We start from the raw sequence: 18398 nt of genomic DNA on the forward strand, positions 1-18398 counted from the left end.
GCGTCATGATGACATCATTGTGTAATGGCGTATGGGGATCGGTCAGTGTGATAGTCTCTTTATTGATTAACTCAGTGGTTCCTAGACTTTTTTTGAATCACGGCATCCTAGTGTGTCAGCCTTGTTATCAGGGCGCCCCTAAGCCACATGTTATTGAGAAATGCAGAAAAATATGTAGTAAAGTAAATTGTGCTGACCGGTCGTCCTTAGGCTCAGTTATGTGGTGGGTGATAGGTTTGCGCTTCTGTTTGTCCACATATTTACATTGACCATAATAAATTTGATTTTGTGCTGGACCACCAACGTGAGGCACCCCTGCAAGTGTCCCAAGGCACCCCAGGGAGCCACGGCGCACAGTTTGGGAACCACTGGATTAACTTACTTTATAATGTCATAGTGGTGAAACGCAGCCAAAGCGGCTTTTATCATTTATTTATTTTTACATTTGGATGCATATACTTTATATAATAATCGACGATGTCCTGAGCTGGGCAGGTGTACTAGGCAAGAGAAGGGAGTCGGGAACGCTGCCGGGGTAAGTGTAGGGGAGGGGGAGAAGAGAGACTAGCGTATATATTATATATATATATATATATATATACGGAAAATAAAGCATAGCTGGGGTATTCCAATACACTTCATATTTTAATTTTATTCCTTATAAGAACCACTGAAGACAAAGGTTAATTCATCAGTTATTTTTTGACAGGCAGAAAAGCATTTTGTTAGGTAATTAGATGCGCAGGCCACAGGCTCCTATGTAGAGCTATAGGTACATATGTAGTTGTTTAGTTCTCCGGTGTCGGCAGTATATTCTCTGAGGACATTCATAGGATGGCGGAACTGGCAGCGCCAATCATACTGATTGTGATGGGCCACTTGCGTTATAACTCCTGTGGAAATTGAGCGTGTCATGGGCAGTAATGAGATTTTCCGGACCGGTCACAAAGCTCTTCTCTATGGATGTGTTAAATCCATTGTTTCGGTACATTCCACACTTTGTAGCCGCTTCTGAAAACTTGTCAGATACAGCATTAAACGTGGTCTGAAAATAACAAGAAATGACGTTAGCGGCAGAATTGTAGAGAAAATGTTTTGTTTTCTTTTTTTTCATCTATTTTTTATCTTTTCCTGGTCTAGACGAAGGATCAGGATGTTATTTATTACAATGTACTAAGAAATGCCTCTAACATCCTGCCTAGATTGCGGTACAGTGCGGATATCAGATACAGTAACACTAGCAGCGAGGTCAGTCATTACTTTATATTTAGCTGTTGGGGACTTACCGGCATGTCATGCACTGTAGGTGGCCTGCTTCCATAGGTCTGGTTTGTCGTCCTGTATAGAGGATTCATTGGTTTGGTTCTGGAAAAGATAATCATTACCTTTAGTAGTAAATATGTTGTACGATGTCCTAGTGTTCATTCTAACACCCTCCACCTGTCACCCCGTGCAGTTCCTCTATCCTGCCATGGGTGTCGCTCTCTGCTCTGGTGCTTCTAGCACACTCTGGTCTGTATCTCAGCAGTCTGTTACATCAGCTGAGTGGCTAGAAGAACCAGAGCAGAGAGCGACATCCCAGGCAGGAAAGAGGAACTGCACGGGTTGTGACAGGTGCAGGGTGCTAGAATGAACACTACAATGCCCTTCACACTAAGGCCCTGGGGAGGCTGGTATCAGACAGAGCACATGCTATTCACCACGTATCATTATGCTATAAAATCAACATTAAAACTATGGCCCTCATTCAGAGCCGCTCGTTAGCGGCAGTACGCTCGTTCCGAGCGATGTTTGCACATCTGCGCATGCGTGCGGTTTTTAGTACGCATGCGCGAACCAGTCAGTGCGGCCAAAAATCGTTTGTACGCTATATAGCGAGTGCCTGCTATTTTGAGTGACAGAATGAGGCGTATGTGGGTGGTAACGGGAAGGTGCTTGAAAATGGGGAGTGGAGATCCGAACGCAGGCGTGCTTAAAGGTCAAAACGGGCGTATTATGGGTGTGCATAATTAATACAGCAGCGTCATTGACCACGTCACTGGGTTATTTTATAGCCAGAACTGCTCGCAAATTTGTGGTAGCAAACACCAACCACAAGAATAGCGAGCAGTTCATACGCTGGTCGATGTACTCGATTAATCTAATAAATAGCGGACATGACGTATGGTGCGAGCGGCCAGGGGGCGTTTTTAACAAATAAACGAGCGTATGTTTTGCTCGCTCGTTCAGACTTAGAGCTGTGAACAGACTGCAATTTGCGAACGGATCATTTGAATAGCCACCCCTTGTTTTTGAACGAACGACCGCAAATAGCGAACGGCTCTGAATGAGGGCCTATATTTTCTTGCCTGTCCAATTATGCATTCGGACACCCCTGCACCGATTGGTGTCCGCTGGGCAGAACTTTGACCCGCGGAGCCTGTTCTGGGCCTCCCACTGGACGGATTTGGATAAAAACGTCACAGGGGTGGCAATTGGTCTGGGATGCCTATCTTAATAACGTGAACATTTAAACCCGGGCAACGCCTGGGACGTTAGCTAGTATTAAATAAACAGGAGTGAATAGTGGAGGGAGGGTGATGTGGGGCCCAGATACCTTTTCAAAATCTACATCTCACAGGTAGATAGGTTAGAAATAAGTTTAGTGCATGGTTATTTTTCTGCCGCAAGACAGCAAAGTGTTAATGGTAATTTGTAATTCTTGTTAATATTAATGGAGAGATGTTTCTCTTCTAATGCAATGGGTGGCAGGTCAGTGGCTCAGTACAGGTCTTACTCTAAGTCCATTGGCTCCCTGCTTTTCACAGGTTTCATAGAACCTAAGTGTTAACACTTCTGAACTTAAATACTTGATCCCCAAAGTTATTTGTTCAACACAGGGAATAATTACCTAAAACATACAGTGGCACCTTCTGTGTCTTTAACTTTATTTTAGATTGTAAGCTCTAGGGAACACATCCATGTAAATTTTTAGCTTCAGTATATCTATCTGCATTGCAATAAAATATATCTGAGAAATTACAATTTAAATTATTATTTTTATATTGTTAAACCCCATAAATTATTGAGAGAGAGCGATATTTTAGCTACTTACATTGTTATACATATAAAACATAATAAATGCTGTGTATGATGAATTTGAGCAGTAATGTACTATAATTATGGCTTTAAAGTTGTCCCAAACCCGTAGTGCTGGTGATTGGCGTTAAACATGTTAGACACTATTATTTTATACTTATGTTGTACAGAGAAAAAGTCATAATTAGTGCAACAGGCGTCTCACACTGATTCCTGGTCATTAATCATATAGACAAATAATGACATATAAGCACTACAGTATTAATAATAATAATAATGACATAAGCACGACAGTATTAATGATAATAATAATAATAATGACATATAAGCACTACAGTATTAATAATAATGACATATAAGCACTACAGTATTAATAATAATGACAAGCACTACAGTATTAATAATAATAATAATAATAATAATAATAATGACATATAAGCACTACAGTATTAATAATAATGATATAAGGACTAGAGTATTAATAATAATAATGACATAAGCACCACAGTATTAATAATAATAATAATGATATATAAGCACTACAGTATTAATAATAATGATATAAGGACTAGAGTATTAATAATAATAATGACATAAGCACCACAGTATTAATAATAATAATAATGATATATAAGCACTACAGTATTAATAATAATAATAATTACATAAGCACTACAGTCTTAATAATAATGACATATAAGCACTACAGTAATAATAATAATGACATAAGCACTACAGTATTAATAATAATAATATAAGCACTACAGTATTACTAATAATAATGACATATAAGCACTACAGTAATAATAATAATGACATAAGCACTACAGTATTAATAATAATGACATAAGCACTACAGTATTAATAATAATAATGACATATAAGCACTACAGTAATAATTATAATAATGACATAAGCACTACAGTATTAATAATAATAATGACATATAAGCACTACAGTAATAATAATAAAAATAATAATAATAATGACATATAAGCACTACAGTAATAATAATAATAATAACATAAGCACTACAGTATTAATAATAATAATAATGACATATAAGCACTACAGTAATAATAATAATGACATAAGCACTACAGTATTAATAATAATAATATAAGCACTACAGTATTACTAATAATAATGACATATTATTACTGTAGTGCTTATATGTCATTATTATTATTATTAATACTGTAGTGCTTATGTTATTATTATTATTATTACTGTAGTGCTTATATGTCATTATTATTATTATTTTTATTATTATTACTGTAGTGCTTATATGTCATTATTATTATTAATACTGTAGTGCTTATGTCATTATTATAATTATTACTGTAGTGCTTATATGTCATTATTATTATTAATACTGTAGTGCTTATGTTATTATTATTAATACTGTAGTGCTTATGTAATTATTATTATTACTAATAATAATTACATAAGCACTACAGTATTAATAATAATAACATAAGCACTACAGTATTAATAATAATAATGACATATAAGCACTACAGTAATAATAATAATAAAAATGACATAAGCACTACAGTATTAATAATAATAATACTAATGACAAGCACTACAGTATTAATAATAATAATAATAATGAAATAAGCACTACAGTATTGATAGTAATAATAATGACATATAAGCATTACAGTATTGATAATAATGACATATAAGCACTACAGTAATAATAGTAATAATAATAATAATGACGACATATGAGCACTACAGTATTGATAATAATGACATATAAGCATTACAGTATTGATAATAATGACATATAAGCACTACAGTAATAATAGTAATAATAATAATAATGACGACATATGAGCACTACAGTATTGATAATAATGACATATAAGCATTACAGTATTGATCATCCCCAGTGTTGAGGTGCCAGTAATTAGCTGTAATGTTACCTGTAGCCCCTGGCCCATGTCTCTGGATGATTGAACTTGGCAGGTAGCCCTGGCTGCACCCTGTAGAAGTCGCTGGTTTGGGGGTAGGTGGTCTCTGGGCTCTCCGCAGAAGATGGGTGAGGAGGGGGATTATCAGGCATTGTATCTCCCACCAGCAGCCTGGAGTAAGCACTGACCCCAGAGTACAGCACTGAGCACTGCGGCTCGTTGCTAACAACACATCCTGCCTGGAGACTGTCGCTAGGAAACCACTAGAGGGCAGCAGAGTAACAGGTTTCATTCACTCCGTGCAAACATAGTCCCCCTCTATACCCACGTGGATGGTAGAGTAGCTGATGACGTCAAGGTTCTCTCCGTAAAGGGCATCTAGACACCACCCACCCTGCGGATAGATCCCCTTCAGCAGATGTACCCTGACGTCATCAGTTACTATCCGTGTACAACCGATACAGTATACAGAGGTCTGCAGTATACATGCTGTCCTATCACACAGGTGCCACAGAGTATAATACAATCACACAGGTGATACACAATACAGTACAATCACACTGGTGGTACACAGTACAGTACAATCACACAGGTGCCACACAATATAATACAATCACACTGGTGGTACACAGTACAGTACAATCACACAGGTGCCACACAATATAATACAATCACACTGGTGGTACACAGTACAGTACAATCACACTGGTGGTATACAATACAGTACAATCACACAGGTTCCACACAATATTATACAATCACACAGGTGGTACACAGTACAGTACAATCACACTGGTGGTATACAGTACAGTACAATCACACAGGTGGTATACAGTACAGTACAATCACACAGGTGGTATACAATACAGTACAATCACATAGGTGCCACACAATATAATACAATCACACTGGTGGTACACAATACAGTACAATCACACAGGTTCCACACAATATAATACAATCACACTGGTGGTACACAGTACAGTACAATCACACTGGTGGTACACAGTACAGTACAATCACACAGGTGGTATACAGTACAGTACAATCACACAGGTGGTATACAATACAGTACAATCACATAGGTGCCACACAATATAATACAATCACACTGGTGGTACACAATACAGTACAATCACACAGGTGCCACACAATATAATACAATCACACTGGTGGTACACAGTACAGTACAATCACACAGGTGATATACAATACAGTACAATCACACTGGTGATACACAATATAATACAATCACACTGGTGGTACACAGTACAGTACAATCACACAGGTGGTATACAGTACAGTACAATCACACTGGTGATACACAATATAATACAATCACACTGGTGGTACACAGTACAGTACAATCACACTGGTGATATACAATACAGTACAATCACACAGGTGATACACAATACAGTACAATCACACAGGTGATACACAATACAGTACAATCACACTGGTGGTATACAATACAGTACAATCACACAGGTGATACACAATACAGTTCAATCACACAGGTGATACACAATACAGTACAATCACACAGGTGATACACAATACAGTACAATCACACTGGTGGTATACAGTACAGTACAATCACACAGGTGCCACACAATATAATACAATCACACTGGTGGTACACAATATAATACAATCACACTGGTGGTATACAATACAGTACAATCACACAGGTGATACACAATACAGTACAATCACACAGGTGATACACAATACAGTACAATCACACAGGTGATACACAATACAGTACAATCACACTGGTGGTACACAATATAATACAATCACACTGGTGGTACACAGTACAGTACAATCACACTGGTGGTACACAGTACAGTACAATCACACTGGTGGTACACAGTACAGTACAATGACACTCACAGTAAAATCATGCATTTGGAAACCTCTCTGTAGAAATCCTGTGTTTCCCCTGGGTAATATGTGCTCTGTGCTCTGTACTATAATATCTATAATAATATAATATACAAACACTCTGCCCTGCAGAGAGCGGTGCTGGTGTAGGATACTTGCTGCAGCTTTACAGGCTCTGTGCCTGATTCAGCACAGGTCACACGGCTGCGTTCGCACGCACCCGCTAGCTGCGAAAATATGCTAATGATGCAGTCGCACGGCAACCGCAGCACTATACCAAGACGCCCATCACTGTATAAAGCCGCCCACTTCCCATGATACGCATCCGCAAGGCAGTGAAAACATCGAGTAACTTCCACCTGACCCTACCTCACACACTGCTAAACCTCCTGTCTTCTGAAAGCGTATACAATCGCAGTGGCTTAATTGTGCACGCCCTTGTAACGGCGTTCAAACGCACAGGCACCCCCGCGTTCCCGCCGACCACCTCCCCTCCACCCCCAATCGGTCACTTCATGTCAATCACTCTGTGAAGTCTCTGCGTGCTCACTGCGATTACTTCCCAATCGCAGCGGTCAGTACGTGCACTGTGATGTGTACACACAGAATGCAAACATCGGCCGGCTGCGTGCAAAAGCAGCCTTACAATACAACCTGAATAAGGCCCTTTGTACACAGCAAATAGGGGAGAGTGTCAGGGTAGCATCTGTCCAGGAGTAACAACGGGGAGAAAGACGAGCTGGGACGCCACTCAGTAGTGCATGTCTGAGGTAGATTATAGAGACCGGCGGCTCAGTAGTGCATGTCTGAGGTAGATTATAGAGACCAGCGGCTCAGTAGTGCATGTCTGAGGTAGATTATAGAGACCGGCGGCTCAGTAGTGCATGTCTGAGGTAGATTATAGAGACCGGCGGCTCAGTAGTGCATGTCTGAGGTAGATTATAGAGACCGGCCGCTCAGTAGTGCATGTCTGAGGTAGATTATAGAGACCGGCCGCTCAGTAGTGCATGTCTGAGGTAGATTATAGAGACCGGCAGCTCAGTAGTGCATGTCAGAGGTAGATTATAGAGACCGGCGGCTCAGTAGTGCATGTCTGATGTAGATTATAGAGACCGGCGGTTCAGTAGTGCATGTCAGAGGTAGATTATAGAGACCGGCAGCTCAGTAGTGCATGTCTGAGGTAGATTATAGAGACCAGCGGCTCAGTAGTGCATGTCTGAGGTAGATTATAGAGACCGGCGGCTCAGTAGTGCATGTCTGAGGTAGATTATAGAGACCGGCGGCTCAGTAGTGCATGTCTGAGCTAGATTATAGAGACCGGCGGCTCAGTAGTGCATGTCTGAGGTAGATTATAGAGACCTGCGGCTCAGTAGTGCATGTCTGAGGTAGATTATAGAGATCGGCCGCTCAGTAGTGCATGTCTGAGGTAGATTATAGAGACCGGCGGCTCAGTAGTGCATGTCTGAGGTAGATTATAGAGATCGGCCGCTCAGTAGTGCATGTCTGAGGTAGATTATAGAGACCGGCGGCTCAGTAGTGCATGTTTGAGGTAGATTATAGAGACCGGCGGCTCAGTAGTGCATGTCTGAGGTAGATTATACAGACCGGCCGCTCAGTAGTGCATGTCAGAGGTAGATTATAGAGACCGGCCGCTCAGTAGTGCATGTCTGAGGTAGATTATAGAGACCGGCCGCTCAGTAGTGCATGTCTGAGGTAGATTATAGAGACCGGCGGTTCAGTAGTGCATGTCTGAGGTAGATTATAGAGACCGGCGGCTCAGTAGTGTATGTCTGAGGTAGATTATAGAGGCCGGCCGCTCAGTAGTGCATGTCTGAGGTAGATTATAGAGACCGGCCGCTCAGTAGTGCATGTCTGAGGTAGATTATAGAGACCAGCCGCTCAGTAGTGCATGTCTGAGGTAGATTATAGAGATCGGCCGCTCAGTAGTGCATGTCTGAGGTAGATTATAGAGACCGGCCGCTCAGTAGTGCATGTCAGAGGTAGATTATAGAGACCGGCGGCTCAGTAGTGCATGTCTGATGTAGATTATAGAGACCGGCGGTTCAGTAGTGCATGTCAGAGGTAGATTATAGAGACCGGCAGCTCAGTAGTGCATGTCTGAGGTAGATTATAGAGACCAGCGGCTCAGTAGTGCATGTCTGAGGTAGATTATAGAGACCGGCGGCTCAGTAGTGCATGTCTGAGGTAGATTATAGAGACCTGCGGCTCAGTAGTGCATGTCTGAGGTAGATTATAGAGATCGGCCGCTCAGTAGTGCATGTCTGAGGTAGATTATAGAGACCGGCGGCTCAGTAGTGCATGTCTGAGGTAGATTATAGAGACCGGCGGCTCAGTAGTGCATGTCTGAGGTAGATTATAGAGACCGGCGGCTCAGTAGTGCATGTCTGAGGTAGATTATAGAGACCGGCGGCTCAGTAGTGCATGTCTGAGGTAGATTATAGAGACCGGTGGCTCAGTAGTGCATGTCTGAGGTAGATTATAGAGACCTGCGGCTCAGTAGTGCATGTCTGAGGTAGATTATAGAGATTGGCCGCTCAGTAGTGCATGTCTGAGGTAGATTATAGAGACCTGCGGCTCAGTAGTGCATGTCTGAGGTAGATTATAGAGATCGGCCGCTCAGTAGTGCATGTCTGAGGTAGATTATAGAGACCGGCGGCTCAGTAGTGCATGTCTGAGGTAGATTATAGAGACCGGCGGCTCAGTAGTGCATGTCTGAGGTAGATTATAGAGACCGGCCGCTCAGTAGTGCATGTCTGAGGTAGATTATAGAGGCCGGCCGCTCAGTAGTGCATGTCTGAGGTAGATTATAGAGGCCGGCCGCTCAGTAGTGCATGTCTGAGGTAGATTATAGAGACCGGCCGCTCAGTAGTGCATGTCTGAGGTAGATTATATAGACCGGCCGCACAGTAGTGCATGTCTGAGGTAGATTATAGAGACAGGCGGCTCAGTAGTGCATGTCTGAGGTAGATTATAGAGACCGGCGGCTCAGTAGTGCATGTCTGAGGTAGATTATAGAGACCTGCGGCTCAGTAGTGCATGTCTGAGGTAGATTATAGAGATCGGCCGCTCAGTAGTGCATGTCTGAGGTAGATTATAGAGACCTGCGGCTCAGTAGTGCATGTCTGAGGTAGATTATAGAGATCGGCCGCTCAGTAGTGCATGTCTGAGGTAGATTATAGAGACCGGCGGCTCAGTAGTGCATGTCTGAGGTAGATTATAGAGACCGGCGGCTCAGTAGTGCATGTCTGAGGTAGATTATAGAGACCGGCCGCTCAGTAGTGCATGTCTGAGGTAGATTATAGAGGCCGGCCGCTCAGTAGTGCATGTCTGAGGTAGATTATAGAGACCGGCCGCTCAGTAGTGCATGTCTGAGGTAGATTATAGAGACCGGCCGCTCAGTAGTGCATGTCTGAGGTAGATTATAGAGACCGGCGGCTCAGTAGTGCATGTCTGAGGTAGATTATAGAGACTGGCGGCTCAGTAGTGCATGTCTGAGGTAGATTATAGAGACTGGCGGCTCAGTAGTGCATGTCTGAGGTAGATTATAGAGACTGGCGGCTCAGTAGTGCATGTCTGAGGTAGTTTATAGAGACCGGTGGCTCAGTAGTGCATGTCTGAGGTAGATTATAGAGACCGGCCGCTCAGTAGTGCATGTCTGAGGTAGATTATAGAGACCGGCAGCTCAGTAGTGCATGTCTGAGGTAGTTTATAGAGACCGGTGGCTCAGTTACCTGTCTGCAGCATAGATTAAGGCAGTGTCAGAGCACCCTCACCCAACATGGCTCAAGCACCGCACATGTTCATTGTCAGTTTGTGGGGCCTATTTATTAATACTGAGATAAATGCCCCAAAACGTACTTTCCCTTATTGCCTAAAGCAGTGGTTCCCAAACTGTGCGCCGCAGCACCCTACGGTGCCTCGGGACATTTGCAACGGTGCCTCAGGATGGTGGTCCAGCACCAAATCAAATTATTTCTGGTCAATGTCATGTAAATATGTGAACAGAGAAGCACAAACCTGTCCCCCCCCCCCCCATAACTGAGCCCAAGGACGACCGCTCAGCACAATTTACTTCATTTTTATTATTTTACTTCATTTTTTTCTGAATTTCACAATGACATTGCTTACACTAGGGCGCCGTGGTTCAAAAAAGTTTGGGAACCACTGGCCTAAAGTCATACATGCATTGGTACACAATGCAGCTGCCGGGCTATTAACCAACCAGCCCCGTTCCAGCCACATACTGTAATATCACTCTATACTCCCGTCACTGGCTGCCTGTAAAATGGCGGATCGTTTTCAAGATTTGGCTTACTGAATTTCACAGCTCAACATGACCAGGGCCCCAGGTACCTGATGCAGCTTCTGACTCCTTACTGTCCCACTGGATTACTGCCATCCATTGATGAAGGACTATTAACAGTACTTAGAATCTCCCGGAATTCGTCTGGGGGTCGGGCTTTCAGCTTTGTGGCTCCGACTCTATGGAACTGGCTTCCCCGCACAGTTCGTGAAGCCTCCACTCTAGAGTCAAAAATAGACTCAAGACTCACCTGTTCCCCCAGCATTTCACTAATGTCCATTCCGACTTGTTTTGTATTTTGTGCTGTAAAGGCGAATGTAAAGCAATTTGCGTCCTTTTGGAGAAAAGTGCTATATAAATAACATTATTATTATTATTTTCAGCAAATTGGGAAGGGGATACAGGCTTATCTGTCATTGCACACTAGTAAGGGCTGCGTCCCGCTGCAGCCTAAAATATACAATTTTTACCACTAATAGCAGAAGCAAAAGTTCCCACTGCTGCGCTCCGTCCAGGCAGTAATACTGCGCATGTGAGACCGGAATCCGAGAGCCAATGGAAGCTGGGCGGATGTTACTAGCTATAAGTTTTTGTTTTCGGAGCTTGATAAATAGCACAACATACATTGGCTCCCAGGGCCGGATTAAGGGGTGGGGGGGGCGGGACAGGGGCGATCGTCCCTGGGCCCACCACACACGGAGGGGCCCCCACACAGGGTCAGTGTGACCCTGCCGAGAACAGGTGTCTAGTGACACCTGTTCCCGGATTGAGGCTCGCTGCCGCGATTCGCTATTAATGTATGTATACAGCGCAGAGTCGCTGCCGAGTCTTCTCACCGGCACCTCGTGACAAATTACGTCCGCGACGCGGATGAGAGGACCAGGGAGCAGCTCTGCCGGGAGGAGGTCACGCCGGCACTCAGGTAAATCAGCGGCGGAGGCTTTGGGGGTGGGAGGGCAGAAGGCTTAGGGGGAAGGGGGGCAGCTCCGTGTGGCTTGAAGGGGCCCCAGCAATTTAGTTGCCCTGGGGCCCCCATAAGCCTTAATCCAGCCCTGTTGGCCCCCATTTATTAATGAGTTTTAGCACCAAAACGAGTGATAAATGTAACTGTGTATGATAATTGGTGCTCCAGCCAATCAGCTCCCAGCTGTCATTTTTCGAACAGTTTACAGCTGGGAGCTGATTGGCTGGAGCAGCATTTATTATTATTATTATTAGTAGTATTATTAGTATTATTATTATTATAATACCCTATTCCCTCATGTGCCTCTCCTTCACTTAATTATACTTTAATTTACAACAGCACCCAACCCTTGGTTGCTGACACCAAGCTGCATTATGCAGCAATGTATAACTCATCTACTTGTTCTGCATTGTTTGTACTGTTAATAACTTTTCTTGTGTGCTGATCTGTTTATGTACTATGTAAGGCGCTGCGGAACCCTTGTGGCGCTATATACTTAAAGGATAATAATAATAATAATAATAATCACAGCTGATTATTGAATAAATCCCATCTCATATGCTGATGAGTGTTTTCTTCCCTAGAGGGGAGACTGTGAGTAGCCCCCCCTTCCCCCCTCCTGACTATGAGACATGATCCTTATGAGACATGATCCTGAGCAGTATGCTGTGTGTCCGGCAGGTGGCGCTGTGACGGGCTGGGAGAGGAAGCTGCACAGAGGAAGTTACAGTGTTGCAGTCTGACCTTCCCCGGGCCCAGCAGCAGCCAGCATGGCTCTATCTGCAGCTACTGCCCTGCTCAGGACAGGTGAGTGCCGCCAGGGAGGGGCCCCAGGGGCCACATGCTTCCCCCCCTCCCTGCTGCATGGTGTGCTGGGCATGTATCTCACCCCTACTGTGCTGATCACTGACAACTGTGCTTCCTGTATACAGGAGCCTGCACTAGCTATATATATATTATATATACATACACATGCACAACACAACACAACACTGCATGGGCTCTATCTATCTATCACTGCAGTCCCTGTTCTGAAGAGCTTGCAATTCTCTTACAATATTATAATCTCAGTAAGTAATAATCTTTCTGCCTCTGCCCCTGTATAAGGACTCTGCATTTGCAGCCCTGACTCCTCAGTGTGATAAATAATCGCCGTCTTGTCCAGGTGCAATAACTTGGGCTTGAATTACGTGTTGCTGCTGGTGCATGTAACCCCACATAGCTAATTGTGCCCAGGTCACTGCAGTTGGTAAGTAAGTGGGTAAAGCAGTAGCCGGCTGTTCAGCGTCGGGCTGTCAGGAATGTGTCTGTGCTCCTATAAATGTATACATACGCTGGTCATTTCTGTATTCTATTTAATTACCACTAAATAATAAGCTGTGATTGTAGGATTGTCAGACCGGGATGCAATCGGGAAGCCGGCTGACCTTATACCAACAGCCGGCTTCCCAGGGAAGGTGAAATGCCCGGGAGAGTGGGTAGCCGCCGGGGGGGGTTAGGTTTAGGGCTCCTGGGGGGGACTTAGGGTTAGGCACTTGGGGGGGGAGGTTAGGGTTAGGCACCCCTAAGGGAGGGTTAGGGGGGTAGGTTAGGTTAGTTAATACTTACCTAGGGCCGATCGGGATTTCCAGCGCTGTCGGCCTGCCAATGCCGGGATCTGTTCCACTATCGGGCTACCGATTCCGTCAGACCCTGGCTATATAAGGCGCAGTGGACGAAAACAGACAGTCATCGAATGGTGACATTTTTTTAAATGTTATTGAACTTTTTATAACATTGAATTTTTGGTTTACAGCGACCACGAGACTTGGCTGCCTGAGTCTCCCAACAGCGGCTTCCCCGAGACTGATCCCTTCTGTAAATCCATGTGCCAGGTTGTACGGAACAGCGCCTTCCCCCGCGGAAGATCAAACGCCAGAGACGAATGTTAAAGGTGAGTTACATACAAGCATTCTGTGAGCTTATTTGTAAACACGTGTGACGTTACAGAACATGTTACTGTACCAGATATATATATATATACAGTGATCGCAGAGCGTTATAATGCTGGACGCGCTCAGTCCGAGTACCAGGATCTGTCAGAGGCCGGACTGTATCACATCTAAGTTTTGGGGGCACATTCAGTCTCTTTGCCAACATGGTTTGGGCCATTAGTACGATCAACTTCCCACCATATTTACCAACGTGCGATAGGGTTGTTGCCGGCTTCTTACGGTAGCATGTATGGCGGTGTGCGGCCGGCTTACGACGGGTCACCTTGGTGAGATCATATGTTTACCCAAAAAATAGAAAATGTGTAAAAAAAAAAATATAGCTATAAAATGTAGAACAGAATAGTAATGACAGTAATGCCCAGAGCTGCTCCAGGTGCATCATATTGAGTTATCCTGATAGAGGGGAAGATGTATCAAATCTTGGTGAGAGATATATCTACCCAATAATTAATTTTCTGCATCCTCTACAGCAGTGATTCCCAACCTCGGTCCTCAAGGCACACTAACAGTCCTGATTTTAGTGATTTCCATTCTAAAGCACAGATAGTTAAATCAAAATAACTGAGTTACTAATTAAGTCACCTGTGCTCAATTATGGCTATCCTTAAAACCTGGACTGTTAGTGTGCCTTGAGGACCGTGATTGGGAACCCCTGCTCTACAGAACCCTCTGGCCCTGGCATACTGGGGTAAATCCACCTTCACATAATGTACATTTTGGACATTTTGTGGAAGCCACAAGCAGTCTATAGACTGTCAGTCAGTGATCAATACTTCCTGTGCCATTGTATGTGGCACACACACACACGTAACACACACACACACACACACACACACGTAACACACACACACACACACACACATCTATAACACACACACACACATATATATATATATATAACAGGGCTCGACAAATCCCGGAGGCCAGGTCACCATGGCGACTATACTTTGTTGCCTGGCGACCAGATTTTTCTGGGAGGGAGGTTTGGAGGAAGCGGAGATTCATGGGCGGCTATTTCACAGGAGCGCAATGTGCTGATGGTGTCTCCTGCGCTGACTCCTCTGCCTGCGGTGACTCTGCTCTCTCTTCCGTCCTCCGGTAAGAGGTTCTATGCATGGCTGGGGATTATGGCTGCGGAGGGTAGCAATGTGGCCACCGGGGACAGGGGAGGTGATTTGCCCAAGGGGGGCAGGTGGGGTAGTGGCACTCAAGGGGTTAACCCCCATGCTTCCGCGCCATATTCAAAGGGCGCTAGGCGCCATGTTTTAAATGTATTAACGGCGCTAGGCGCTGGGGTTTTTAAAAAAAAAAAAAAAAGTGTTTTATTGCGGCCGTGCCCTCTCTGTGGCCACGACCGCACGGAGTGTTAACCCCCATCATCTCCGGTGGCTGCGGCAATGGGGGACAGCAGGGCTAAGTGGTACACAGGGGGACCGGGAGCCTCCAGCTCCACAGCGCAGCGATGCAGAAGGGGGCTGTGTGCCGGGTGCTGGGGAGCGGCAGCATTAAAGGGCGGCTGAAATAAGTGCCACACTGGGAGTGGGACCGGGCGCACGAAGCCGCTTTGTGCTCCCAGCTGGGGACCGGGATCCTAGCTCCTGGCGCCCCCAGCTTCACAGGGCCGGTTGTGCACACGCTGGGGGAAAGGGAGAGCCTGCTTCCCCAATTTCCAGCGTTGAAGGCGGCAGGAAGCAGCTGCTGCTGGCACGAGTGTCCCAGCGCAGCAGTACTGAGAGACGCACACACACAGGAAGATGGGATAAGCCGGCTCCCTGTGCGGTGAGGCAGGGGCTAGGTGCCTGCATGCTGGGGGACAAGGAGAGCCAGCTCCCTCTACCCCCAGCACTAAGAAGGGGAACAGCAGCTGAGCGCTGCTGGGAGTAAAGGTGCAGCTGGTGCATGGTCCCAGGCTTCAGAGATAAAAGCCCTATGCTGGGGACTGGGAGCTCGGCTCCCAGTGTGCCAGCTCTGCTCCCAGTGTGCCAGCTCTGCTCCCAGTGTGCCAGCTCTGCTCCCAGTGTGCCAGCTCTGCTCCCAGTGTGCCAGCTCTGCTCCCAGTGTCCCAGCGCGGCTCCCAGTGTGCCAGCGCGGCTGGGCTGATTTAGTAAATTATTAAATGTGGATTTTTCTTTTAGAACGGGGGTCTGGCTCCTACACTTTCATCCTGGCTTCTAGATTGTAGAAAATTTGCCAAGCCCTGATCTATAACATACATACACACACATATAGATGTGTGTGTGTGTGTGTGTGTGTATGTATGGTATAGATCATACACACACATATATACACACACACGCACACACAGTATATACCCTGTTTGTGCAGATATTGGAGATAAATATAATATCAATGTTTTTACATTCAGCTTTTTCCCTCTGTGTGCCCAGATTTCGCCGCCTGGCTGATCTCCGAGCCCCTGAGTCACCCGGATTTCTTTAATGTGCAGGAATTCTTCTCCATCAGGAGCTTGTTTGATGCCCGGGTGCACCTGGGACACAAGATGGGCTGCCGCCACAGGTGCGTCCTCAGTATTAATGCCGCCAATGACCACATTGCCATTTAATGGTTGGGGTTAGTTATGGCAGACGCCGGGGACTTATAGGACGGGGGGGGGGGGGGGGGAATAATATATTGGGACAATTAGCTCTGATACGTGCCGGACAGTGAGGCCAATATAAAGCCCATTATTATTATATTACATAGCTCTGTAATATAGACCAGAGTGAGACCATATAGAGCCCATTATTATTATTATATTACATAGCTCTGTAATATAGACCAGAGTGAGACCATATAGAGCCCATTATTATTATTATATTACATAGCTCTGTAATATAGATCAGAGTGAGACCATATAGAGCCCATTATTATTATATTACATAGTTCTGTAATATAGACCAGAGTGAGACCATATAGACCCCATTATTATTATATTACGCAGTTCTGTAACATAGACCAGAGTGAGACCATATAGAGCCCATTATTATTATATTACATAGCTCTGTAATATAGACCAGAGTGAGACCATATAGAGCCCATTATTATTATATTACATAGTTCTGTAATATAGACCAGAGTGAGACCATATAGAGCCCATTATTATATTACATAGTTCTGTAACATAGACCAGAGTGAGTGTTATCCTCGGACATTTAAATACGTGTTACCCGATATACACGTGATACATGTCTTCCTCGCCCCTGAAATAGGTCAGACATCCTCAGTGTTGGCGTTACAGGGCAGCAATGGAGCTCTGCTCTTTGTACGCTGATCCCTAATTTTGACAGGGCGAGGGGCGCTCATCGCCAGCGTCATAGGAGGTGGCATAATGGGAGGTTTGCACAAAGTCCTTGATACATATCAGTGATATAGAGCTGTTTGGAATGTTGGTGTCCGGCCTGTGGAAAGCATAGGAAACCTGAGGATACATTTAGGGGTCACAGCGGGCAGTGCCACCGTTTGGCGCCTGTCACATGGAACACGTGTCCCGGATTAGTGTAGATGTGGGATCAGGCGCTTTGTATAAAACACAACTGTTCATTGGATTATCTTTAATCAAACCTCTCATTGGTCCAGGATGATGGAGCCGTACATCTTTGGCTGCCGTTTGCAACAGGACATCATAGACCTCAACCAGACGCAGGAGCACCTACAGCGGGCGCTGAATTTCATCGCTCACATCACTTACCGGAAAGGAATCATCTTGTTTGTTTGCCGTAACCGCCAGTTCACGCACATGGTAGAGGACCTAGCCAAAGACTGCGGCGAGTACGCCCACACGCGTTACTGGCGGGGCGGCCTGCTGACCAACTCCAAGATCCAGTACGGGCCCGGGGTCCGGCTTCCAGACCTGATCATCTTCCTGAGTACGCTCAACACCGTCTTCGAGCAGCACGTGGCCATACGCGACGCTGCCAAGATGAACATACCGACGATCGGGATAGTGGACACCAACTGCAATCCCAGCCTCATCACCTACCCCGTGCCCGGGAACGACGACAGTCCGTCCGCCGTGGAGCTGTACTGCCAGCTCTTCAAGATGACCATCACCCGGGCAAAGGACAAAAGGAAACAAATGGAGGTTCTGTACGGACTGAGAAGTAAAATGGCGGCGGACTCCTAGGACTGTGGTTGTGTAAATGTCAGCAGGCACTCTCTTCTCCCCCCCTCCCCCCAAGAATAAAACGTTAACGTCATTGTGTGTCTTTGTGTAGTATAGTGTCACA

General features: G+C 45.0%; 2 protein-coding genes across 2 annotated transcripts; one reads left to right on the forward strand and one right to left on the reverse strand.

Annotated features, from left to right (window-relative positions):
* Window positions 1–595: 595 nt before the first annotated feature.
* PIERCE1 (piercer of microtubule wall 1) lies at window positions 596–5263 on the reverse strand. Its single transcript, XM_088458773.1, has 3 exons — window positions 5013–5263; window positions 1287–1365; window positions 596–1045 (listed from the first exon to the last, which is right to left on the reverse strand). The coding sequence occupies exons 1-3, from the start codon at window positions 5150–5152 to the stop codon at window positions 857–859; spliced, it is 408 nt and encodes a 135-aa protein (XP_088314899.1). The 5' UTR covers window positions 5153–5263; the 3' UTR covers window positions 596–856.
* A 7584-nt stretch (window positions 5264–12847) lies between these two features.
* MRPS2 (mitochondrial ribosomal protein S2) lies at window positions 12848–18368 on the forward strand. Its single transcript, XM_088458771.1, has 4 exons — window positions 12848–12985; window positions 13974–14111; window positions 16560–16689; window positions 17749–18368. Exons 1-4 carry the CDS (start codon window positions 12949–12951, stop codon window positions 18293–18295), a joined length of 852 nt encoding a protein of 283 aa, XP_088314897.1. The 5' UTR covers window positions 12848–12948; the 3' UTR covers window positions 18296–18368.
* Window positions 18369–18398: the final 30 nt, after the last annotated feature.

This window comes from Taudactylus pleione, unplaced genomic scaffold (genome assembly GCF_031769625.1).
Source record: "Taudactylus pleione unplaced genomic scaffold, aTauple2 ptg000850l, whole genome shotgun sequence".
Taxonomy (NCBI): Eukaryota; Metazoa; Chordata; class Amphibia; order Anura; family Myobatrachidae; genus Taudactylus; species Taudactylus pleione.

What these genes read in the sequence shown, in the direction of transcription:
- PIERCE1 (XM_088458773.1), bottom strand. Translation starts at nt 5,152, where the DNA reads ATGCCTGATAATCCCCCTCCTCACCCATCTTCTGCGGAGAGCCCAGAG. An exon ending in ACATGGGCCAGGGGCTACAG is followed by an intron (nt 1,366 to 5,012) that starts GTAACATTACAG and finishes TATCTTTTCCAG; the next exon opens with AACCAAACCAATGAATCCTC. An exon ending in CTACAGTGCATGACATGCCG is followed by an intron (nt 1,046 to 1,286) that starts GTAAGTCCCCAA and finishes TGTTATTTTCAG; the next exon opens with ACCACGTTTAATGCTGTATC.
- MRPS2 (XM_088458771.1), top strand. Translation starts at nt 12,949, where the DNA reads ATGGCTCTATCTGCAGCTACTGCCCTGCTCAGGACAG. An exon ending in TACTGCCCTGCTCAGGACAG is followed by an intron (nt 12,986 to 13,973) that starts GTGAGTGCCGCC and finishes TTTGGTTTACAG; the next exon opens with CGACCACGAGACTTGGCTGC. An exon ending in AAGATGGGCTGCCGCCACAG is followed by an intron (nt 16,690 to 17,748) that starts GTGCGTCCTCAG and finishes TCATTGGTCCAG; the next exon opens with GATGATGGAGCCGTACATCT.